The 25,754-nt window shown below is 50.8% G+C and overlaps 1 protein-coding gene across 2 annotated transcripts in view; it reads left to right on the forward strand.

Moving 5' to 3' along the window:
• VDR (vitamin D (1,25- dihydroxyvitamin D3) receptor) overlaps window positions 1–25,754 on the forward strand; it is a 52,467-nt gene that overhangs the window by 1,184 nt on the left and 25,529 nt on the right. The window contains exons 2-3 of one of the 2 annotated variants that reach the window (XM_012638411.1): window positions 19,328–19,405; window positions 22,341–22,488. In XM_012638411.1, the coding sequence (XP_012493865.1) occupies window positions 22,343–22,488 (146 nt within the window). In that variant the 5' untranslated portion in view covers window positions 19,328–19,405; window positions 22,341–22,342. Of the gene's footprint in view, window positions 1–19,327; window positions 19,406–22,340; window positions 22,640–25,754 lie in introns of both variants that reach the window. The other variant, XM_012638412.1, reaches the window with a different exon arrangement.

The following is a 25,754-nucleotide window of genomic DNA, read 5'->3' on the forward strand; positions in this document are numbered from 1 at the left end:
GGAGGGCCTATGAGCGTGGGTGAGGGGTGGGAGGTGGGGGCAGGGGTTCAGACACCCAACCCAGAAGCAGTTATGGAATGGCTATGGGATGATTCCAGAAGGAGGCGACTGTGAAGGGATTGTGACTTTGTGGTAATTCTACATCTCTTATCCTTCTTCTAGGATCAGGAGGTGCATCCCAGCACTGTAGACTTTTCTAGCTCCTCATTCCATTTCTGCCTAGTGGTCTCATTAGCTGCCCATCTCTGCTAGGAAAGTGGGTAGGCAGAAGAAATTGAGAATGTTCTGGGACCAGAGAAGGTACGGTATTGGCAAAGAAGGTTTTAACCTAGGCTAGGGAATGGGGGTGATTTGCCAAGAGTAGAGATGGGTTATCTGGACACTGGAGACTCAACTCTGTGAACTGAGAGTGCTGTGTATTGGGGGACCTTCACCCATCCCTTCTCTGTGCAGGTGCTGGAAGCAATTATGGGTCTTTCTGGAATAGTTTTAGGACTGGCATGCAGCCAGATCAGGAGGTAGCAAAACCAGAAATTTCTTGTGGCTTTTGTTTCGGGTACTAGACATCCTTGAACAGAAGTAGGGGCCCCCCAGAGTCCATGGCCCTCATTCAGCAGCCTCTCTGGACCTATTTGAAAAGCGTCCAGGGAGGCCAATGTGGCTGTGGGGCTGACTCAAACTGCAAAAAGCTGGGGAATTCACAGTCTATGCTCTGGCTGGGTCCCATGGCTTCGGGTTTGGCTAGTCCTGATCAGCTATGACTTCGACCCTTACACGCTGAAGGAGGGACTGGAAAATGGAGTAAGAAAAGAGAGAAAGGAGGAGAGTTAGTAAACTTTCTCAACCCCTCACTCCTCTTCCACCAAGGCCACCACACTTTGTACAAATATATGGAAATTTGGGTGCTGTTTAGGGTACCCTGATAATCTGTGTTTATGGTTTCTTGGTCTTCTTCCCCTATTTTACCTCAGAACTGATCTCCTTTGGGGACTAAGTCCCAGAGGAAGCTCCAAGAAGACCTCCTGGACTCCTACACTCTACCCCAGAACAGAGAGCCGGTGTCTAAAGCCCAGGCCTTCAATGGCCTGGGCCTAGTGGGCTAGACCAAGTAGTTATCTAAGACAGGAGAGGGTGCACCTGTTCTTCAGTTCTTTACCCCACATCCTAAGGAGGCAGCACCATCCTGACTGGGATGGGCCTCTGGAAGCTCTGCTAGAAGCCTGCTGTTGCCTACACAGTAGTGAGGTTCTAGTGGCTGGAGGGCCAGAGTCAGGAGTACCTGGATGACATTCGGTTTCTTGCTGAGTACAGAATTGCAGGGCTCCAGCTTCCATCTGTCACTGTCGTAAGCCTGCTTTGGATGCAGGTAGAGGGAAGTAAGGAAATGACCAGATTTGATTAAGAGCCTCTTGTGTGCCCAGCATGGTTCCAGGCCCTCTGAGAGGTGATGGGAAGCAGAAGCTACTGGACCAGGCCTCTGCCCCAGGACAATCTGAGCCCCTGGATGGGCAGCAGCTCTCGGGCTCACCCTCCACGACTGTCCAGTTGTGAGAGGATCTGCATGGGCTGAAGCCAGCCTGACTGTTGATCTGGGCCACCAAGGCCTTGCTCCTAGTTCTGCTTCTCCCTGATTTGTCCTCAACCTTTTCCCATGTCAGTGCCCTCCTGGATATGCCAGAAAAGTGACTGTGTAGTATATCATCCTAACTGGGATATTTTAAGCCTGAAAAAGGATGCTATGCATAGTCATGTCAGGACAATGGACATAAAGCAAAATCTTCCAGGGCAAAATCGAACATTTAGTCATTCTAGTGAACACCACTCCAAACCCAGCAGAGGTCACAGTGATGACGGGCACTGGGGAAGGGGAAGCTTGATGCTAAGGGAAAGGTGGGGGTAGCTTAATTCTGGGGGCAGCCCCACACGCCTGCACCCTGCTGTTATCAGCCAATTTCAGTCCTTTCCCTGAGGGCAGCACTGCTCCCAACCACACTGTCCCAGGACACAACCCGCCACTCTTGGGCGACTTCCCTTCGCCCTTGACTTGTAACAGCCTCACCTTTGGTTTTCCTGCCCCACCCCTACCTCAGATAGGGACAGAGAGGCCTGCCAGCTCCTCTTCAGCTTTCCCTGGGGGAACTGGGACCCATAGTGCAGCCAAGACTTAGCCTCATGCTTCCTCTTCCCTCTTCCCCATATCTGTAGCCTCCTTATTTTGTCCATCCAGCTTCCCAAAGCTCTGGGGACCACACTCTCCTGTAGGAAGGTCTGGCTCTGAAGCATAAACTCCAGGAAGGGGAGGGTATCAACCTTGCCCAGATAAAGGACAGGGTCACTTGCAATAAGTTTTCAAGGAAGTGGTGAGCAAAGTGGAGACCAAAGCCAGAGAGAAGCTGCTTAGCAGGAGATGGAGTCAGTTCCCATGGACACTAGAGTTTGCCTCTCTAATCTGGTCTGACTATTGGGGAAATGGTCCAGGGTGGGGACAAACTGTTCTTGCTCAACCCAAGCTCTAGGCGTTGGTGGCAGCGACTGCATCCTGCTGTGGTGACATATGAAAGAGAAACTGCCCTCCCTTCTGCGTCCTTGGTCCTCATGGTCCAGATGCTCAGGGCAGGCTCCCTGGAGAGTCCCCAGAGGTCCAGTGCTTGGGCATAGGGCATGAAGGCACTCCCGTGACTCTTGTTCACTCTAGTAGGAAGGAAGTCATTCTCATCACCAGCAAATGAAAAGGGCAAGTGAAAACCTCTTGGGAAGTCCTGCATTTGAAGTGATTTGTGGGGAGTAGGAGGTGGCGAGACCCCCAGGCTGGCTGGGGGAGGACAGGGTGGCTGGTTGGTCAATGGCAGCAACGAGAGGCAGAAACGGTCGGTGCTCTGTGAGTCTGATTGTGTGTCATGCTTTTGCAAACCTGCCCTGCAGGTCCCATGCCAAGGAATAGACTAAGCAGTGTTCCCAGAACCAGATGTCACACAAAGTCCTCATTCTGCACAAGGCCGAGTCCTGGTCCTGAGCTGGGTGTGGGCAGCTGCACCAGTGGGAAATTGGAGTTTGGGCAGGACCCAGTGGCTGGTTCCTGGGAAGCTGGTGCCTCTCACTGGCCTGCTGATGACAAGTTGAACCTTTGAGGTGTTACGCAAGGTGTGATATTCCAGGCACTGTGGAGTAACCATGGGTCCCAAGGCTTTGCTGGTGTCACGTCCAGTGTGTGCCATCTGCTGGCACTGGAGTTATAGCTCCAGGAGTAGCTACTTGCTGAACACTCACTTGGTACCAGGTGCTGTGCTATGTGCAGAACCATCGCTATCCTGTAAGATAGGAACCACTGTTATGTTCACTTGGCAAATGGAGAGACTGAGTCTTCGTGAGGTTAAGCAATATGCCAAGGTGACACGGCGTGCAAGGGGAAAAGTCAGGAAGGACTCACACTCAGGTATGCAGAAGCCCATGCTCTTAACCTCCAGGGAGAGCTACCACCTCTGCATTCACAGGATGGCCACAGGGCACTTAGTGTCATGTCTTGCACATTATAGGCCTGCAATAAATGTCTGTGAGTGGCAAGGTTAGATTTACTAACTAGTTTGAACAAGTTGACCTGAGAGCAAGCTCAGTTTGCCCAAAGGTTACTCTGGGGAAAGTGGCCTCTCAAAAGGAGGCTCCCTCTGTCAGTACCTTTAGACCCCAGTGCCTCTCTGGCAGTCTTGGGCACCAGAGTATGAATAGCAAAGAACTCCAGAGAGATAACACTGTGTAGAGAGATTGTATGGACTTGAATAAGACTTAAATGGTCTAGAAGGCAAATAAGAAACACTGTTTCAATTTCAAAGAAGCCACTTTACTGATAACTTACTAAGTGCTAAGTGATTGTCCCCTGGCCAATGGGGAACTATTCTCACCTTGCCTACCTCTTTCCCCTCCGGGCTGTCCCTTAAGGACTCCTGAACCTAGCCCAGCTGGAAGGAGAAATGGCCTCCTGCCAGGCCCCTGTGTTGATCACTCTATTGTCTTCTTTAATCCTCACAGCCTCCCTTCAGGGTAAGTGCTATCACTCTCTCTGGCATATATATGGGGGAAAACAAGGTTTAAAGAGATATAACAACCTGCCCGTGGCTGCAAAGCCAGCCTGGAAACACTGCTTTACACTGCTTGGTGCCTTTGGGCCTGGCCATAAGTGTCAGAGCCTGGAGACGGGACCCTTTCAGCTGTGGGTGCCTGGGTCCTTTGGTATATGACTGGAATTTTAGATAGTGCTGTTAGAAGCTGTACTAGCAGCCGGCAGAACAGGAGAAAGGGTCAGGGTTAGACACTTGGATTTGAATCCTGACTTCATCACTTTCTAGTTTGTGACCTTGAGCAAGTTTCTTAATGTCTCCAAATCTCAGTTTCCTTATCCATAAATTGAGGGTAATAACAGCTCCCTTGTAGCACCCTGTGAGGATTAGATGATGTAAGTCAAGTGCCTGGCACAAAGTAGGTCCTTAAAAGGCACGTGCAAACATTCAGTAGATATGGGTCAAGGGCCTACTATGTGCCAGGCACTACTCAAGACACTGGGAATTTAACCGGGGTTGGGGGGTGGGGGTGGAATCGGAACTCGTGCAATCGTTTTCCAATTTTCTAGCGCAGAAACCCACCATTTGTGCGAGCCCCTTTAGAACTCAACAATGGCTGTCCTGGCACCTGGCTAAACTCAGATTTGGTAAATTGATTTCTATTTCTGTCATTTGTTAGCTGATAAGCTTGGGAAGGTTATTTAGCTTCTCTGGGACTCCGGTTCTTCAATTCTTTTGTTTATTTTTTTAACTGTGAAATGTATCATATGCACAAAAGTATATATATACTTATGTATAGATTAAAGGATAGTATAACAAACTCTATACCTACCACCTATGTTTGGGATGAACATTTGGGGCACCTTCAAAGCCCCCTTTGCCTCTTCCCATGTGTATCCCCCTTCCTCACTCCTCACCTCAAAGTGAGTTTTGGTTAATTATTTCCTTGCTTTTCTTTGTAAATTATCATCTACATATGTTCTGTAGAACAATTTATTGTTTCATTTTGCATGGCTTTGACGTTTACATACATGTATGTTTCTGTGATACACTTCATTTCTCAAGATCCTGTTTCAGAGACTCATGCACGCTGAGGCGTGCCTCTGTCGTTCATCAGTTTGCACTGCTGTGTAGTGGTCCATTGTAAAAGTACAGCACGATTTGTATGTTCTCCTTCTTGTTGATGGACATCTGGATTGTTTCTAGTCGGGGCTGCTATGACTTGATGATACTGCTAGGGACATGTTATACTTGTCTCCTGGTGCATGTGTGAGAGTTTGTCTAGGGCATATAGCTAGGAATGGAATCGCCGGATCACATGGAATTCCACGTTCAGCGTTACCGTCCGATGCCAAACCGTTTTCTGTAGCGACTGTGCCGAACGACACTGCTTTCAACAGTGGATGAAAATTCACATTGTGCCCCATCCTTTTCAACACTTGATCCAGACTTCATTTCTAAAATGAGAAAGTTGTATAAGATGAATTTCTACAGTCCCTTTTAATTATAACAGAGCCCTCAACTCTGTAATTACTCATCCAGCCCGTGCCTGTCAGCTCTGGGGCAGGTGGGTGCCTCTGCCCTGGGCCTCACCTTGGCTACCAGGCCTGTGCTGGGCTCAGCAGCTTGGCCCCACCTACTCTGCAGCCACCCCCTCACCTCCAGCTCCACCCAGTAACATCCATGACCTAGGGACCTGGTTTCTGGCTTATGTGTGTGCTTGTCTGATGTGTTATACACAGGTGACCCTGTACATGCCACAGCCTGACTCTGAGGGCCCCGTGCTGGGCCTCCAGGTAAACTTGAGCCCTCCCTCTCTGGGCTTCCACCAGCAGTGGGTGAGGGATCCTATGGCTCTACATCCTCCCCAGCACTTGGTGGTCTCTTCAGTTCAGCCAAGAGCCTGGTGTCAGCATTGAGCACATACTAGGTGTTCAGTAAATACCTACCGAATTGCATTTTTGTCAAGTGGATTGGGAGAGATATAGATTTTCCTTGGGCATCAGTTTAGAGAAAAGGACATGAAAATTTAAGAAGCATCAGCGTGCTACCTAAGCAAAGCACATGGGGAAGGGCAGTGATAGAGTCATGACTGTCCAGGGCTTCTTGATAATTTAAGGCTCCAAGGGAGGTGAGCTGAAGGTTAATAGTTTCCACTGGCTAATTGTTCAGAGTCTGGCCTTGTTCTTTGGCCTTCTGACTTGTCCTATCTGAGAAGCAGGGGAGGCTGGAGGGTTGGGGTGCAGGAAACAGAGGAGGTGCCGTAGGGAAAGGAGCAGAATTCCCACGGAGAATCCCTTCCCTGTCTGAGGTCAAACAGCCTGCCTGGGGATGCTGAAGAAAGAGGTGTTAGATATATTCGGAGTCCTGGTAGCCACATGAACAGCCAGCTGCCCACCACCCAGTCACCCATAGGACAAAAGAATGTGGCTGGCTGGGCAGTTGCATGGGCCACCCCAGCCCTCAACTCTGTACTCATCCAGGCGGTGCCTGTCAGCTCCGGGGCAAGCGGGAGCCTCTGCCCTGGGCCTCACCTTGGCTGCCAGGCCTGTGCTGGGCTCAGCAGCTTGGCCCCACCTACTCTGCAGCCACCCCCTCACCCCAGCTCCACCCAGTGTCTCTCTCTCTCGACACCAACCTTTGACTCTTTTGAGATTGCCGTATTGTATAATAGTTTGCAATCATAGTAAACAATGGTTACTATAACTATGTTCCAGGCACTGTGTTTTTCACTAATTTTCTCGTTTATGTCTCTCAATAATCCTATGAGCTAGGTAATATTATGCCCATTTTACAGAAGAAGAAACTGAAGTTCAAATTTCTTGCCCAAAGTAGCCCCTGAGCTACTAAATCAGAGCCAGAACGTACGCCCTTCCTCACTCGTCCACTGCCTGTCCCTGCGTAGTGTCCCAGTCTTCAGCTCGGTCTCCCTGGCTCTTCCTATCTGAGGAGGGCTGGGAAGAGGCAGCAGGTGGTGCGAGGGGGAATGGGGCAGTTCAGAGCTGGCCACGGACATGCTGGAAAACACCTTCGGGGCAGAGTTCTTTGTTCCAAATGACTCTGAATTTCCGGACTTCTGCCAGGGGCAGGAAGTTACTCTGCCCAGCCTATTTGGCAAGCACACCGACTTCTTGGGTGCCATGATGTTAAGAAGTGGGGGATGGACTGCCTCAGGTAAAATTCCATTACAATGAACTCCATTTGAGATCTGACCAGCTTTGTTAAAATCATGTGCACAGCCTGGGAAACTGGAGATGAAGTGGAGCTAATTTGAGGTTGGGGGTCACTTAGTAAAGTCCCCCAAGTGATTGGAGCCTAGAAGAAGAAGGAGAAGGGTCAGACCCACCCCTGGGTCCTCCTTGAATGCCACACTCCTGAATGGTTCTGGGCAAGGCTGGGTGGGGAGAGCTTTGTGCTTAACTCCACCTGGCACGCTGGCACTGTCTGTCCCATTGTCCATTCCCCTCACTCTGCTGTGAGCCCCTGAGGACAGGTCTGAATCCCAACTCGGAAGTGTCGCTGATCAACAGAGTACCTAATGCATCACAGATACGCTCAACAGATGGCTATTGGATAAGTAGATGTTTGTTGGATGAAAATATGTTTGTGTGTAGACCCCTGAGCTAGAAAGGAGAGTTGAAGGGCAACTGCTTTGTGTGGTTAAATCTTCAAAAGCTGGGCTGCAACTCAGATGAATGCTCCTTAGTTATTGTACCAAATATGCACAGTAACAAGCTCTCTACTGTGTCCTGAGCAGGTACTGAGTGGCAGGCACGATATCACTGAATTCTCACACACCTCTGAAGTAGGTATTGCTATTTCTGTCATTTCACAGGTGAGGAAATAGAAGCTTAGAGAGGGCAGGTCATTGGTTCTGGTTGCACAGCTAGTGGTGGGGAGAAACCAGGGTTTGGACCTGCCCAGGCAGGCTGCCAGCTCTGCTGTCCCTGTGGGCCAGGTGGGTAACAAGTGGGGCTGGAGGGATGCGAACCCTGATGAGATGGACCAGAGAACACGAACCTGGTGGAGAGGGGCCATCTGCCCCAGGCCAGCAGGGTTCTACGGGCACTGCAGCCCCGTGTGGCCAGATTACCCAATTTTTTCATAGAAAGCTGGAAAAATCCTGTAAGAGAAATCAAAGGGAAACAGTCAAGGAAAGGGTCTCTAGGCAAAAAAAAAAAAAAAAAGGCAGGGGCACATTTTGGAATGGGCTTGGTAGACAGGGAATGGTGCTCCTCCTGCCTTATAGGAAACCCCCAACACTTGGGCTGAGGGGAGAGGATTATGCTCCATTTAATCCTTTAAGGTGTTTTGTCACAGTCTTCACCTTTACACCTGAATTTATTCCTCCTCCTACTCTTCAATACCTGGGAGAATAGTAATAAAACAATAGCTAACACTTTTATAGAGTGTACCAATTTTTATAACACATTTTAAATATTTTATCCCAGCTGACACTATAATTGTATAGAATTCCCTTTTGAGGCTTGGTCAAGTAGTAGTGTTTTCTTCTTCATCCTTCCGTTCTGTAAGAGAGCTGTAGCCATGGAGAATGGAGAGACCCCTGGCTCCCACAGGCCGTCCTCGACCCGCCACCCTCCCGCCCCACATTGGTCCACAGGTGGTAGCAGGTGGAGCAGACAGTTAGTCCAAGCCCTTGATGATGGTCCCACCTCTCTATAAATCCTGGCTCCAGGGGGAGTGCGGGAAAGGCCCTAAATGGGTGGTGGCTGGTGGCCAGCCTCCTCTTCCCCACCTGCCCGTTACCCTGAGCTATTGTTCCGAAAGCTGGGCAGAAAATAGCTCACTGGGGGAATTATTTTTGTCTCTGTTAAACTTCAACCCCTGGCTTTGGTGGAGCCTGGCTACAGAGCTGCTTTTCAGGTCAGGGGAAGTTCTGGGGGAAGGGTGGGGAGTAAGGGGAAGCAGTGGGTGGAGGGGTGTTGCACCTCCCCCAGAGGTGGGGATGGGCCCTGGCCACTGGTGTCCTCCCCTAGAATGCTGCCCCTCACTGCCTGGCTGCCAGCAACTCCAGCTGACCTAGCGAAGCCCAGCCAGCCCGCGGGAGCAGAGCTTCGCCCACAAGTCCTTTAATTGAGCCCAGGCTCTAAGCTGGTGCCTCGAATTCCTTCCTAGGGATGTTTGCCTCTGCCGAAAAGAGTGTGGAGTGAAGGGAGAGGAAATTCTGCAACCTGGCCCAGCTCAGGGCAGCTGGGGAGCTGCAGACAGCTGACTGCAGGGAGGGAAAAAGGCTGCTGCTCTAGAGATGTTGGCTTTAGCTCCTCCTCCGTCATGGCAGCATTCATTGAAAGCTGCTCTGTGGATTAAATCTGTTCTATCTTCATCTCTGGATACCAAAGAAAAACAAGGAAGAGGAAGATGGCCGAGGGGAGGGGTGGGAAGGGGAAATTGCAGTTTGGAGAGGGTTTGTGGGTTAGGACAGAGGCAGCTATTTTCACTGTATGGCCCTGAGGAAGCATCCTCCAGACAGATTCTGACATTTGGCCTGAAAATTGAAATAAGAAGGTTACCTTCAATTATGGCTCTAAGGACAGGGCAGGCTTGTGTTCTGTTGGCCAGCGGTGAGTTTGAACTCGGCGTATGGACTGGCATGTGCCTGTGTGCATACGGACTTTCTACATGTGTCCATGGTGCAGGTTGTTTGTGAGCACCGTGTCTTTGTACCTGGTGCCCTGGTGCCCGTAGAGCAATTCCTGGCAACAAGGAAGCGACCTTGTGGACCAGGAGAGCTGAGTGGGCTCAGTGGACCGAGGTGGAGGCAGGTTTGGGGATCTGGAGGCTGTGGTAGCCCAGTGCTCCCTGTGCCCAGCAACCATATCTGGCCACTCTGGACAGATTGACGAATTAAGTAAGGATTAGACTGGTGGCATGGCAGCCGAGTTGCTCACTAACTTCCCTTCCGTCTGCCCTTGTTGAATCATTTATTCTTTCTTTTGATTTTCTCTTACAAAACATATTTTTCCCTATTTGGCGGGGCTGAATTTTCCAGAACTCTCTTTTCTACCTCTCCCACCTAGGTCAGTTACTGATGGTCCTAGGGTCTCTCCAAAGGGCTGTGGGGGATGGTGGTTCTGTGTGTACACCCGCGGGCACTTCAACTCTGCTGCAGAAGAGGCTGCTGCTTGGCTGACCTCTCAATGAAACAGTGAGAGAGGCCCCTTTTCACTTTCTCACAACACTCACGGTGGATTCAGGTTGGAATGGGAATCTGAATGGGGTCTGAAAGTCTTCTGTTTCAAAATAGCATTGCGATAATTTAAAATTCCTGGTATTCAAGACGCACTGGGCTTAACTGGAAGAAGTACTCGGTAATGGAAAGAATGGAATGTACTTCCTATAGATCTTCAAAATGAGTGTGGTCAGTTGGTTCCTCTCTTCCTGGCACCCTCTCACTGTCTCCAGCCACACTAAACTCGTTTCTTTGCCCCAGACATGTCCTTTCCCTTTTGTTCTCAGCCTTTGCACGTGTGGCATCCTCTGCCTGCGACTCTTCTTTGCCCTCTCACCACTGCCACGTCAAACTCCTGTGCTCCTTCCTGTTTCAGTTGAGAAGTTGTGAGGGGATCTCCTCCAAAGAGCTTTCTCTTTTCTCTTCTTATCCAGATGAGGCCTAGGGCCCTCCTACATGCCCCATTATGCCCTGCGCATACCTGGATCATAGCATGTTTTGTACTGAATTGGAGGTTCCTGTTTGTCTCCCCCTGCAGTCCGTAAGCTTCAGGAGGGCAGGGACTATGTCTGGCTCACTGGTGTGTCTCTAACTTCTAGTACAGGCCTTGCCATGTAGTTGGCGCTTAAAACTAGGCCATGGTCACCACCTAAGGGAAGGCAGCAGAGGCCAGAACCAATGCCCACCACAGTGTGAGGCCAAGAAGAAATGCTGTAACTTCCCCCCAAGAGGGAATGTACACAGAAGGATGGCCAGGAGCCTGACCAAACAGAAGCTCTGGAAAAACTCTTTAGGGGAAACCATTCTAATCAGAAACTGAGGAGCACCCGGTGTCACTTTAGGGTGATTTCTGCTGCTGTGGAAAGTGAATGGGAACCGCCCATTTGGCCTACGCCCTGAGACGCTTCATTAACACTGTACATGGGAAGTGTCCACCCCCCACTAATAACCCAGATGGAGGGGACGCCTTTGAGTAAACTGGCCCCTTATGGGACTAGAGCTGCCCTATAGAGAGTTATCCTAGCCCTGTGCATCTCAGAGCACCCTGGGGAGCCTTGGCTGATTCTGACACAGGCCTCACAATCTATCTCAGGATAAGTGAATGGCCTTTCCAGGCCTAGAAGAGCTGGGGCAGCCAGGAATCAGGCCCACCGGGCCAGAGCCAGCCCAGAGTCTGGGAGAGGGACCACCCTGCCACCAGGGCTGCTGCAGCCCTCACTGCCACCTCCTGTCTCCAGCCCCTTGGCCCACACCTCAGCCTTTCCACCGAGCTCTGCCCTCTGCTGCACATGGTGGTAGGCAGGAGTGGGTGAGGAGCTGCCCTGATGACAGATGGGGGGGCCATCCCGGAGGTTGTCATGCTTCAGGTCCCTCCAGGGTGAGAACAGATGCATGATAAGGAATGGGCACTAGATGGGGGGGAAGAGCGGGGAGGGACGGCACTGGGAGACGGAGAGTAAGGGCAATGGGCTTAGTAGGGGGGTTAGTAACCAGTGACGACTAGGGAGCCACAGGCCTCGTCTTCCTTCCAAAGTCTGGATTTGTAGCTCAGCTTCTCTGCTTGCTGGGGTAGAGATTAGAATGACCCATTTCTCCCCATCCCAAGCAGCCAGAGTTTTAGAAGCCACAGACAGTGGGTGGGATGGTCAGTTTTGTTCCAGCTCAGCAAAAATGTGGCTTCCTGGGCAATGTTTGTTTGGGGTGGAACTTTTAGTCCAGCCCTCCACAGCACCTCTCTGGGGCCTGCAGCTCTTCTCCTTGTTTTCCTGGGTTCTCCAGTGACTGTACTAACAGCAGGCATAGTTCTAATACTGGTAGCTAACTGTAATTATAAAGCATATAGCATGCCGTGTGCCCTTTGCTGCTCAGAGACAACAACTGCCCTGAGACCCAGGTACCATCATGTCCCAGAGGAGGAGATAGGAATGGTTTAGGGGGAAGCTGGACAGTGGTTAGGTGGCCAAGAGTTTCAGGCTGGCCCGATGGCTGGATGTAGGCAAGGGATCGGATACCAAGGATGTCAAACCTCTTGGAGCTGGCAGGACCTGGGGTTTGGATATTGACCTTTCACAGTAGGAGTGATTCAGAGATCATGTTGGTCCCAGAAGGAAGATAAGGAAAGGAAGCCTGGCCAGGATGGATTGGGGAGGGTTGGGGTGGGGTGGGCCTCGGAGAGGTCTGCCTGGGCAAGAGTGGATTCAGGCCTGCATGGACGTGGGCCAGCGGTCCCAGCATTAAGACAGATGCTTGGCCTGGATAGAGGCACACAGGGTCGCTAAAAGCTGGGCTTGGGGATCACTTGGAAGAAAGAAGCAGCTCTCTGTTATTTTTCTGAAGCCATTATTTTTAAAAAAGAAAATTGGATAAAATTGCATTTAGCCATCAGCTATACCAGCAATAGCAGCAGCGTTGGTCTGCCCAAAGAAGGGCGGGACCCGCTCTCCCTGTATTCTTGGTGCTGTCGCTTTGGGGCTGCCTCAGTTTCTGTTTTTTGATCTCCAAGTAATTAGACAACTAGCCCTGTTGCTCCGTCAACTTTTGCTTGTAACAGATACTTGGGAAGTACCCACATCCTCGTATCCCAGGAGAACCCACCCAGAGTAGGGCAAGAGCAGGCCAGGCATACCTCTCTTCCCTCCAAAGTGTTCCTGGTTGTCTTGAGTCTGTGTCCATGTCTTTGGCCCCAGAGGATGGAGCTGGCAGCTGGAGTTGGTCAGGCAAGAGCAAGTGGGTGATGCTCTCCCACCTTTGTGAGTAAGTTGTGAGGGTGGAGTCAGCACTGGGTGGTCGCACTGCAGTCTGCATCAGGGCCTCTTGCAGGGCCTTCCCACAACTCTCCTCCTCCCAAGAATGACATACACACCCCTTCCATGGCCCGCTTCTGCCTCATACCACACTCTCTCCTGGAAGCTGCTCAGGCGGGTGATTACCGTCCTCAGGACTGGGCCAGGGTGGAGGTGAGAAATCACACTTCCTCACTGTGTGGCCTTGCACAAGTCACTTCCCCTCTGATGACCTCAGTTTCTTTTTGGTTGGTTTTGGCTTTTTTTTTTTTTTTGACTTTCCAAGAATGTTTTTCCTTTTATTTTTAGTTGATACATAATAATTGTACATATTTATGAGATACTGAGTGATATTTCAATATGTATATATAATGAGTAATGATCAAATCAGGCATTTGATGTAACATATCCATCATCTCAAATATTTATCATTTCTTTGTGTTGGGAACATTCAAAATCCTCTCTTCTAGCTTTTTGAAAATATACAATAAATTATAGTTAACCATATTCACCCTGAAGTCCTGTAGAACACCAGAACTCATTTCTCCTACCAAGCTGTAATTTTGTATCCATTAACTCTGGAGCTGTGGACCCCTAAAGGTCCCTGGCCTGTTAGGAACCCAGCTGCACAGCAGGAGGTGATCCAGCGAAGCTTCATCTATATTTACAGCCGCTCCACATTGCTCCTATCACCGCATAAGCTCCACCTCTTGTCAGAGCGGCAGCAGCATTAGATTCTCAGAGGAGTGCGAACCCCACTGTAAACTAAGCATGTGAAGGATGTAGGTTGCACACTCCTTATGAGAATCTAATGCCCAACGATCTGAGGTGGAGCTGAGGCAGTGATGCTAGTGCTGGGGAGCGGCTGCAAATACAGATTATCCTTAGCAGAGAGGTTTGGCTGCACAATAAATGTAATGCACTTGAATCATCCCCAAACAATATCCTCACCCCACCCCCCCATGGAAAATTGTCTTCCATGAAACCAGTCCCTGGTGCCAAAAAGGTTGGGGACCGCTGCATTAACCAACCTCTCCCCATCCTCCCCGTCCCTCTCCCCTTCCCAGACTGAACCCACAATTCTACTCTCGTGGCCTCAGTTTCCTCAGCTGTAAAACCAGAGAGATTGGGCTGCAGCCTGTGCTTCCCCGGGCTTTGCCGGCCACTGCCAGTGCCCACACTTCCCAGCCTGTTACCCGGGGAGCAGTAATCAGCACAGAAATCTTGTTGACAAAGCTGAGGGCAGAGTTTCCACTGGAAAAAAGCAGCTTGTAGGAATAATCGTTAGTGATAAGAAGTGGAAATCTGTCTAAGTAAGCCCTGTGTCTCCTGTCCCCCTGCCTGGGGCCTCATGGGTTCCCACCTCTGAATCCTACTCCGAGAATTGCTCCTGCTCCCAGAGTGGTGGGGCAGCTGGCCAAAAAAGAGTGTTGGTGAGTGGGAGTTGGTACCCTGGTTTCTATGGGGTGACCCACTAGCCCTGACACTGTGTGGGGTGTCAGTCCATGACTTTTCCCAGGTTCTCAAGGTGCTGTATATTCCCAAAAGGGTTAACTAAGCACCACCTTTATGGGTAAACTCCTTCCTGCAACTGCTCGGTCATCAGCCACTTAATTTCCCCTGTACAGTCAGTTATTAAGTACATTTGGTAAGCCTAGTAAATGTTCTTTGAGCTGCCGTGCCAGGGGCCAGCCTGCCCTGGGAACAACCGAGTGGCAGACAGAGGAGACAGGCAGAGGCAGCCATGGTGGGAGCACACCCAGCCCCTCACACTCTTCCACGGGGCCCTTGTCCTGGGCCAGAAACTGTTCTTTCCAGGTGAAGGCCACGGAGGCAGACGCTGTCTGCACTCACCACCTTCCTTCCTGCTCTCGTGAGCATCATAATCATACCTGGGAAGTTCATGGGGTCTAAATCAAAATTAAATGTAACCCAGGCCATCTTCTGCTGCTTCTCCCCTGCTACCTCATTCACAACAGGAACTATAGAGTTTTATATTTTTTATGATAATTTTCTGACTGATGGAAGAAAAGTATTTTTAGGAATGGGCCCCTTTTCCTACTTTGCACAATGGTAACCTGTAGTGGCTCTGTCAAACTTCCTCTAGAGACCCTGTGCGAATGGCCCAGTAAATTTGTCTAATTGGGCTGTAAAGAGCAGGTCTAGGACCAGCAATTAAAAGCTGTAGGTGGCCGGGCAAGGGCTCATCCCTGTAATCCCAGCTGTTCCAGAGGCTGAGGCCAAAAGGTTACTTGAGCCCAGGAGTTCAAGGTTACAGTGAGCTATGATAGCACCACTGCACCCTAGCTCTGGGAGACAGACTGAGACCCCATCTCTAAAAAAAATAAAAAATGAAAGCTGCAGGGGCCGTTTCATCTGTACATAATGAAGAGTTTTCTAAGCATAGATCCATCCAAAGAGAGTGGATTGCTGTGGGAGATAGTTCTGCATTAGGAAAAATACTCATACACAGGCTAGAAAACTGTTCGGCTAGAATAATATAGAAGGGATTTAAGATGCTTGGACTAGGTGGTGCTAAATTACCTTCCAATCTTGAGATTTTCTGAAATGACTATTATCTATTGGGTTTTACTTTGGACATTGTAGTCTGCAGAAAATAATTTCCAACCATTCTCATCCATGTTTAAAATATGTGTATGTGAAGGAGCTGAGGAGAGTTGCAGGGAAGAGGTGGTTTGGATAAGTTCTATTTACACAATACACCCTCTCCCCTTTCCCTCCCCTGTTCCCCTCAGCTTCCTCTGTGAGGTGATACTGAGACCATTCTGGGCAAAGAAAGTGGGTATATGTTGGGGGTGGTGGGGAAGGTAGAAAGGGTATCCCCTTAGCTGGCCATGATATTGCTAAGCCTAAGTTATATACTGGAATAAATAAATGACACATAGAAAGTTAGGTAGGTCACGCAGTGCTCGGCACTCTATGGGCAGAGTCAAAAGGATGATGACATGAAAAACAGCAAGACAGCGGTGTGTATGCACAAGCACATGTGCAGTTGTGGCTGGTGGACACACGGGCCTACCTGCTGCAGAAAAAGCCCAGCATGTGGGTGACTGTGTGTGACAACTTTAGGAAGAAGCATTTTCTCCCCCTCTGCAGGGAAATCGCTTAGCTTTCCATTTCTTTCTAGAAGGAGTAGGAGTTTTGAGCCAATGTCAACAACTAGAAAGCCCAGTTTTGATCACTTTGTCTGGCCCAACCTGGCTGAGGGAAGACCCCTCTCCTGGGCTCCCGTTCTCCACTGGGGTCCGTTAGGGGCCACATCTTCCATGCCCTTCCTGCCCATTGGCACCTGGGGATGAGTGGATCTCACTCTCTCAGGCAGGCGTGTCAGGGCTCTTCTGGTTACTGAGGGGTCAGGGAGAAAGCTCCGTGAATGACTCTTTTTCGGGGCCTCCTCATGTGGGAATTCCAGTCTTGGAGCTGCACACTTTCAGAGCTGGAGAAGACGTTAGTGGTCCGACCCCTTGTCCCCTCCATGGTCTTCCTCAGAGTCACAGCTCTACCCCGCTCAGTCCTCTGAGGAGGGTCCAGTCAGTGTGGCGGAGTTACATTGAGCCCAGGGGGACCTTGATCCTTGTCCTCCCAGGGCTCAGCCTAGAACACCCTACAGCCACCACCCAACAACAATGTCCTAGGCCAGACTTCCTGGGGATGCCCCTTTAACAGAAGCTGCTGGAAGATGAGGGTGTCTGTTTGTGAGCTGACAGGCAGATGTGTAGGAGAGACAAAGGTTTGTGGCTTCAGTGACTGGAAGGAAATATGTTATCTTCTCATTTTTGCTAAGGCAAGGTCAGGACTGAGGTCAGCAACTGGCAGGGGTTTTGATGTGAGACACAGGCCCTGGTGGAATGGAACCCAGGGGCTTTCTGCAGAGTTGAGCTTCTCCCCCTCCGCCTCTCTGAGGCTCAGTGCTAAGAATTTGGGTATTTCTGAAGCAGGGTCAGGAGGGGGTTGCGGGACAGCCCCCGCAGCAGCAGTGGGAAGTTGTATGTACTCAGAACGTGAATTGCTGGTGGGGTGGCTGTGTGACATGGCAGAGGCAGGGGACTGAGCAGTTCACCTACCCTCTTTTTCACCCCGTGTCTTTGCCCCATAAGCTTGCACTTGCTAAATCCAGGATAATCTCTCCTAAAAGGACCATCCAGTAGTGAAAAGTTGAATGGGGAGAAGAGGCCCATCTGTTGAATAGGGTTTTCCAGGATGAGAGGGGCCAGAGGGCAGAAAACGCATCCTGGCTGAGCTCTGCTGTCCCCTGGCCTGGGGATCCTTGGAAGGAAAAGGGCTGCCACATTCCTCCCTCATGACCTGGGGGCTGTTCTCTGCATTGCTTCCTAATTTAGTGGAAGTGAAGGGTATCCAGGGCTTAGGGTTGGGGAAATGAATTTGCTAAGCTGCCTATATTCAAATTCCAGCTCCAAAGACTATCAGCCTCCCTGTGCCTCAGTTTCCCCATCCCTAAGATAGGGATAATAACAGCACCTGCCTGACAAGGCTGGTGAATGAGTGTACAAGAACTTGGAGCAGGGCCCAGTGCAGAGCAATAACGGTTACCATTGGGAGCGGGAGGAGTTGGCAGGGGGCAAGAACATGCACATGGGCACTGCAATCGGCCTGTCCTCTTTGGCCCCTGGCACCACCACTCACCTGCTGTGGGACCTGGGCAAGTTGCTCCAAGTGCTCTGAACTTTGGCTTTGCCCTCTGTGAAATAGGACTGCTCCCCTCCTCACAGAACTGTTGTGAGGCTTAAATGAAATAGTGTAGGCAGAGCTTAGCAGGCCTGGCACATAGTAGATACTCTGTAAACTTTTCTTCTGAAGTTCAAGGGTGGTGATCTACCTGGATGTCACCTATGACCTCTGAAAACCTTAGGGGTTGAGGATAGGAAAGCAGTGGTCCTTTCTGTCCCTGCCTCACCCTCACCTCAGCCTTCCTGAGCAACGGGAAGGGAGGCTGAGGAATTGATAAGGCCACAGGGTGGGGTCCAGAAGAGCGTGGTCAGCTGGGGGGCACTTGGGCAGTGTGAGCAGAGGGAGCAAAGGGCAGCCTGGCATGGAGGTGCGTGGCAGCATGCCTGTCCCCAGCAGGCACACCTCCCACTCCCCATGGCCCTTGGGAGTGGGCTGGCCTACCTCAGGCCATCTCAGCTTGTTGTCCACTGGGGTTTTCCTTGGGTGTTCCCTGGGGGCTGGCAGTGCCGGAGAGGGTGCAAATGACTCGGTAGGCTGCTAGCTCTTGGACTGGGTCCAGGTCTTGGAAGCCCCTTGGGCTGTCCCCTTCCCTACCTAGTCAGGCCACTAGGAGAAAGAGGTCTCTGAAGAGAGATAAAACTTGGGGGTCTGGACCTGCTCCATCTGGAGTTGGGCTTAAAGGTCTTTGCCAGAGTTCAGGGTCAGGTAATTGTATATCTGTGTATTTCCCCAGTCACCTCCTGTTGGCATCAGAGAAGGGAGGAAGTGTATGTGTGTGTGCGCATGTGCATGTGTCTATCTGTCTGTCTATCTCTACAGGTGACGGAGCAGGGCCAGGCATAGGTAGCAGTGGGAAGGGGTGAAATTCTGCCAGCCCCCCAGCCTTGGTGACCCATCAGGCCTCTGAGACCCAGAGTCTGGGCCCCAGAATCAGCCCTGCTGCAGCCTTCACTGAGGCCGGGGGTGTTAAGCATGTCTGGGGAAGAGCTAAAAGTGGCAGAAAACATCCTGTTTGAAAGCAGCGTGTTGCTGTATTTAACCCCTGCAGCGCCTGTCCCGCCTACACCTAGTCTCCGCAGACCAGAGATCTCAGACTCCTGCCTTTGAAGCTGTCCTGCCACCTGGTCCAGCTCCTCTGCAGCTGCCCTGCAGCCTGGCTCTCAGCAATGGGCGTGACACCCCGTGGCTCTGTCCTGAGCACGCCTAACACTGGGGACATGGGGAGCGTGAGGGCTCCCTTAGAGAGGGACCCTTTCCCCGCTGACACCCTGAGCTGGGAGAGGAGGAAGAGAGCCTGCAGCAGGGGTGCTCTCCTTTCACCCATGGCCTGGGTGCTGCCCTCACCCCTTCCCACTGCCTCTTGCTGCGTCTTGCCTCAGGGAGGGCCGTTCTGGTGGCTATCTGGCCCCGCCCCACAGCCCTGAGGGAGATGACATGGCACGCCTGCCCCCAAGCAGCCACTTCAGTCCCCTGATGTGGGGACTGAAGTCCCTGGAAAGAGCCTCTCGCAGGTGCTCGTTGGGCTCCTTAGAGAAATGGCTGGGAGGTCGGAGCTATGCTTTAGAGAAAACCTTTCCCTTTCCTTGTTGCAGAAGCCTTTTGGTCTGAAGTGTCTGTGAGCCCTCACAGAAGAGCACCTTGAGCTCCGCTTACCTGCCCTGCTCCTTCAGGTAGGTGTTTCCCCATCAGCCACTGCCTCCCTGGCTTTCTGTGTTTGAGGGGTGGGGGTCATAGGAAGGTGGTGGGCAGGGAAGGAAGGGAATACTACTGAGGGTTTGCTGATGCAGGTCCCGCATCTGCAGCTGAGACCCACAGGCATGGGGTGGGCGTGGCTGCTCAGAGGGGCTCAGGAGGGAGAGTCTTGCTGCCTCCTGGCCAGGACCCCAGGGGGCTGTCTTGCCTGTTTGGTGCTTCCTATCCAGCCCCCATCTCCTCTTTCTTTCTCCTGCCCTCCGCAGCCCCTGCCAGTCATTCCTGGGACTTTCGGCTCTCAGGCCATAGAGTCCTGAGCCTCTTCTCCACATCTGGTCTCTGGTCCTGGGCTCTGCCTTCTTGGTACCAGCAAATAACCCGAAGCAGGTCGGGGTCTTCTGTCAGCTCCCCTGAAGTGGTCCTGCACACTGTGGGCCTCCGGCTGCCGGGTCCAGCCTTCACGTCCATCCAGCCTAACCCCATGCCCGGGCCCTCACCCAGGCCAGGAGACTTCCCGATGTCAAGGCAGTCAGGCCCTCACCCCACTGCATGACCGCACTGCTGCCGTGCTGTGGTAGTGTATTGTCCCAACTCGCTTGCATCATAGCATCTCCAAGTGAGCCCATGTGATGCTGAACACTTGCTGGACGGACTTGACTGATATTCCCTTCTACCCCCGATTTGAGTTCTCTTTTTCCCACCAAATCCACTGGATGTTTGGGAGCCTGGATGACCCAGACTCTGCAACAACATCATGATGACTCGGAGCTGTGACATCTTGGCTGACCCAGGGTTAAGCCACAAGCATCCTAGACAGTTTCTCCAATGACCCCACCATGGTGTTGGGCCTCTGGGATCCCTGCCCACGTCTTGGATGTGTGCTATGTTCTAAAACCTGTAGGAGTCAGCTGGGACTTGGGATGGTCTATAGGGACAATGTTGACAGACCCACAGGCGCTTTTTCTATTTTTTGTTTCATAATTTCATAATTTATTTTAAATTAGGAAATGTCTCATATATATAGGAGGGCATATGAACATAGACATAGTGTTTTCATCATAATAATAAGATACCATATACCTAGTAGTCAAAAAATAGAATGTTTCTAGTGCCTAACACCTCTATATACTCCTCCCCAATCTCCTCTCTTCAAAGGCTTCTGTTAATCATTCCTTTGTTCTTTTTTATGTGAGAAAGAAAGAGAGAGAGAGAGAGAGAGAAATATATAGAAAGAGCGAGCAAGATACATATATGTATACACACACACACACACACACACACACACAAAGAGAGGGTTTGTGTGTGTGTGTGTATATTTATAAACATTATAGTTTAGGAAGTATAAATCTAGCTGTGAAAGGGATGGGCAATAGTGTCACTATTATTAAATTAATGTTTCCAGGAAAAGAAAAGCTGAAAGAGAAGGTTAAGGGATCTCCCGTGTCTGTCTGTGACCAGGATTTGCTCTGTCCCTTCGGGACTGACAATGCTGTGTCCTTGCTTATCTTCCTTCCCTTGGTGTGAAGCTCTTTATAGAATTTTAAAAAATTAAGTATTTGTTTTGTGCATTTTGCAATAGTAGTTGCTAGAGATGTCTCAAGGCTTGGGCATCACTGGGCCTCACTTGTAAAGGGGGTGGTATGAAGAGGAAATGAATTGAGACTCTAATGAGCTTTGATGTTCCAAAGCCTGGATCAGAGACTGTGGCCCTTGGCATGGAAAAGTAGCTCAGAGCCTCTCAAGAACCCCCAGGGTCTGCCTCTCTCGCCTAGGGGTGGGAAAAGATGGTACCCTGGGCTGCGGGTAGGGGGTGCTTGTCCCCTCATTCCTGGCTTTCTCTCTTATTTTTCTTCTGACCTGAGGGACCCTCTTGCCTTGGGTCAAAGGGGCCACTTAAACCTGTAATGTCCCTTGTGAGGATTCAGATGAAACTGGGAGAACTGGGAGGCAGCAGGATCTGAAAGCATTTCAGGGAGGACTGAGGTGTCCCAGAGTCAGCTCTGAGTGTGACAGCGGTTGGGATCAGAGGCAGCAGGCGAGGCCAAGAGCCCAATTTGCCTAATGGAAGAGTCCAGCCCGCTGCTTCCTGAGAGGGCCTCCCAGAGCTGTTACATTGTGTTCCTTCTTTTCCCCTTTTGCTCAAGTGCGAAATCCATGTCTAGATGATAATGCCTATTTATAAAAAATGTCTTTGAAAAGAAAATTAGTTAATTGTATATGACTCACATGATTCACGAGCATAGTCAAACTAACGTTTTAAATATTATTGCAAACAAAAAGGGGAAAGTATTCTGGTCACCTTGGTACCAGGACACTGGGGCATGCGCTTGTTAGTCCAGGCTATATGGCCAGGGCTCCAGCTTGGGTGCTTGAGTCTTCTGTTCCCCTCATCCTCAAGAGGAGAGGAGGTGAGGGTTTATCCTTGCGTGTGAGGGGCTGAAGTTGTGGGAGGGCTCCTGTTTTCTCTAGGAGAGGGCCCTAGGTAAGATAGAGGGCCCTGAGCTGGTTCAGGTCTGCGACAGGGGCAGAGCTGGTGCCAGTGGTGTGAGTATGTTCATTCCCATGATCCTCACTCGCACCCTAGAAAAATGCCTCTTCAGATGAGGACAGGGTCAGGGGGCACATCGAGGCCAACCACCTCCTTCAAAGTAGCCAGACAGATGCAGAATCTTCACCCAGGCAGTTTGATTCCAGGCCATGCTCTGAGCCAGCTGTGTGGGGAGAGCCATTCAGCGAGTGATCCAGAGAAATCGTGCTCAGGCCTGGGCCCTGGGGAGCTGCCCAGCTTTGCTGAGCTCCCTGGTGGTGGCGGGGGGGAGGGGTGGTGTGGGCACGAGGGGCTGGTACCAAGGATGCCAGTGGGCCCTGGCACTGACTCTGGCTATGGCTGTGACCTATCTGCTGTTCTTACAGGGATGGAGGCGATGGCAGCCAGCACGTCCCTGCCTGACCCTGGTGACTTTGACCGAAATGTTCCCCGGATCTGCGGGGTATGCGGAGACCGAGCCACGGGCTTTCACTTCAATGCTATGACCTGTGAAGGCTGCAAAGGCTTCTTCAGGTGAGGCTTCCTCCCAGGCTCTTTCCAAGAACAAGAGAGGGAAAGGAAACAAGACGTTCCCATGAAGAAAACCCCTGCATTTTTCATGTCTCTTCCTTCCACATCCATGGAACATGCCAGCTCTCACAGCTGTGGGAGCAACAGAGTCTTGGTGACGGGTATCTTCTCCCCAACCCCAGCACCAGCTGTGTCCTCTGGTCCTCTTGGAAATCACTTTCCTGAGGTTGCTGTGTGGGGCTCCATCTTCCTGTCACCCCTTGGACCATAGCCCCCTGCACCGACCCATGTGTCTGTCCTTCCAGAGGGGACCTTATCCCCAGCTTATGTGCACAGCCTCCTAACCCAAGAGACAGACCATGTCTTCGAGGAAGCCCAAGAGATTGGCTTCAGAGCGTACTTCCCCCTCCGATCCAACTGCACCCCTGTTGGGCCACTGTACCTGATCTGTATCCATATCGTTACCCATGGCTTCTCTGTCCCAGGTCTGAAAGCCAACCTCAGAATGCCCAGGCAATGTCAGGAATGCACTGGCAATCCAGTTTGGTCAGGGCCAGTTTCTCTACCAGCTCCTCTTCTCTCCGTTTGTGAGCGTAGGATTACAAGTGCAAACAGTGGGGGGAAAGCACCGGAAAGGCCCAAGAAGTTTCCCATCCAAAGCCAGAGAGGGAGGATGGGAAAGTGATGGATTGCAGGTTGGAACTGGGAACCACGAGAGATTAGCATTGGCATATATTGGAGAGAGAGAAAGTAGCCTGGAAGAAGGCGGCCTGAAGAAAGCGTAGGTCTGACAGTCGGGTTGGAGGTGGGTACAGTGGAGGACAGGACTGTGACTGTCAAATGAGGAAAGAGCACATCAGGTCCAGGATGAGAACTCTGAGGTCTGTCTGGCTCCTGTCTGAACCGAAGAGCTTGCCTCACCTTGAGGGCAGAGTAAATCAGAGTCCAGGGGACTCATGTGGTACATGCTCCTGTGGTGTAGGGACTCTGGGGACTCTTGACTCACCTGCCCTTCACCCCAGGAACCAGCAGGCCCGAGTTTCATGGCCTTGAGCAATTGCTGGGCAGCGGGGTTTCTGTGGGTGCTAATTGTTCCCAGCTCGGGGAACCAGACCAGCAGCATGGCTGGCTCTAGGTCCTGTCGATCCTCGGGCCCGAAGCCCACACTTCATGCAGGGTGGGCCTTCCAGAGCCCAGGCCATGTGTCTCAGGTGCCACCTGGTCCCTTTTCTGTCAGGGCCTGAGAATGGGAGCTGCCTTCTGCGTGGTAATGGAGAAGGAATCTGGACACACACATCGGGACCTGCTTCCTGCCATGAAACCCTCAGAAATGCATGGGCTGGGGTGCTGGCCATTAATTAACCAATGTCCTTGCTCAAACACCTTGACTTCTCTATGTTTCAGTTAACTCAACTAACCCCATGAGTGATTGATATCTGACCCCCCACTACATAGAGTTAATCTGAGGATTAATGAGATAACATGTATAAAAGAGCTTTGAAAAACATAAAGAACAATACATTGTTTTTTAGCCTGGTGGGCCGCTATTGCTGCCTTTGGTGGAACCATGTCCTCATAAAATAAACAAAAGTCTCCAGCCAGCCAGCCAGCCATCCTCATCCTCACTCCCTCAGCAGATTTGAATGAACGTCTACGATCCAGCATTGGGCTAGGCACTGGCAGTATGGAGATTCTCACCAAAGGCCATAGCTCACCAATCTGCCACCAACACGTCCCCAGTAGCACTTGGTTAATGAATTAGCCAAACATCCTCAAGCCGACCCCAAATCCCTCTCTCTTCCAAGGCCACCTAACCCCTGGTGTCCAGCTCTGGGAAATGGGACGCTTAGGTGGCTGCATGTTGGATTATGACATATTGGAGATCAGTTCCTCACTGCAGTGGCTCTAACTCCTGTTACCTGTGGTTGCTGTCCTTGGACACACCACTAGTCTCTGAATCCTCGGGACAGGACCATGTGAGGCACCTGGGTAGAGGAAGGACAGGTCTCCTCATGCCCAGGGCCAATAGTGGGAGATGGCAGAATGGACAGGGATGGTATGTTTGCACATGCGTCTCACCGCAGAGCAACTGTGCAGCTGTGTTGCCTGTGGGCACACGATGCTACTATGACCCGCCCCACTCGGTAGGACCCCATAGAATCCGTTGCTGGCTGATGGCCACAGCCGCTACCTGTGAGGGCTGGCACTATGGCCACAGGCTGCTTTTGTCTTGTTACCCTGTCCTCAGCGTACCTTGGATCTTTACTGTCTCTGTCTGGGTGACTGAGCCAGGCTGCACTTTCTAAAGAGCCAACACATCTCTGTCATTTGGTTTGAATTTCATTTGATATATACATAAATAAATACACACACAGACACACACACACACACATCCTAATTATTCATGGATTCTATATTTGCAAATTTGCCTACTTGCTAAAATTTACCAAAATCAATACTGGCAGCGCTTTTGTGGTCATTTCTGGACACGCACACAGCAGGGAAAAATTTGCATCACCCGATGCGCATCTTCTCAGCTGAGGTTGAGCAAGGTGACAGTCTGCCTTCCGTTTCAGCTTTCATACTATAAACAAATGTCCTTTTCACAGTCTATTTAGTGCTATGCTTTTGGCATTTTTGTGATTTTATTGGTGATTTTGCTGTTTAAAGTGGTTCCCATATGTAGTGCAGCTGTGCTGTCTAGTGTTCTTAAGTGTAAGAGGCCATGATGTACTTTACAGAGAAACTATGTGTGTTAGACAAGCTTCATTCAGACAACAGTACTATTGGCTTTTGGTTCTACGTTAATAAATCAACAGTATGTATTAAATAAGATGTCTTAAACAGAAAACATACATAAAATAAAATTATGTATTGATCAGTTGATGAAAATGTTGTGACCAGAGGAACATAGCCCTGTATTTCCCCCAGGAGCAACGGTTAGGATTCACCAATCCAGTACTCACTCACCTTATAGACCATAACCATAACCGCAGATAATGGGAATCGACTGCATATGCATCATTTCTCCTCTCCTTCGCTTCACTCAAATAGTATCTGGAATTTCTCCATTTCAGTCTAGTTCAAATCATGGCTTAAGAATCCTATTGTCCTTTATATCCGTTTGTTTGTGAAATTCTGATCTCAGGAAGGAGAACTATGTCCGTGGCTGGTGCCTTCTCTGTGTCAAGCACTGTGTCTCTGGGGACACAGAGATGAGGGCAACGAAGTGCTTGCTCTCAAGGAGCTCACGTTACCCTGTCATGGCA

The sequence above is a fragment of the Propithecus coquereli genome, unplaced genomic scaffold (genome assembly GCF_000956105.1).
Source record: "Propithecus coquereli isolate 6110/MARCELLA unplaced genomic scaffold, Pcoq_1.0 Scaffold13, whole genome shotgun sequence".
Classification (NCBI taxonomy): Eukaryota; Metazoa; Chordata; class Mammalia; order Primates; family Indriidae; genus Propithecus; species Propithecus coquereli.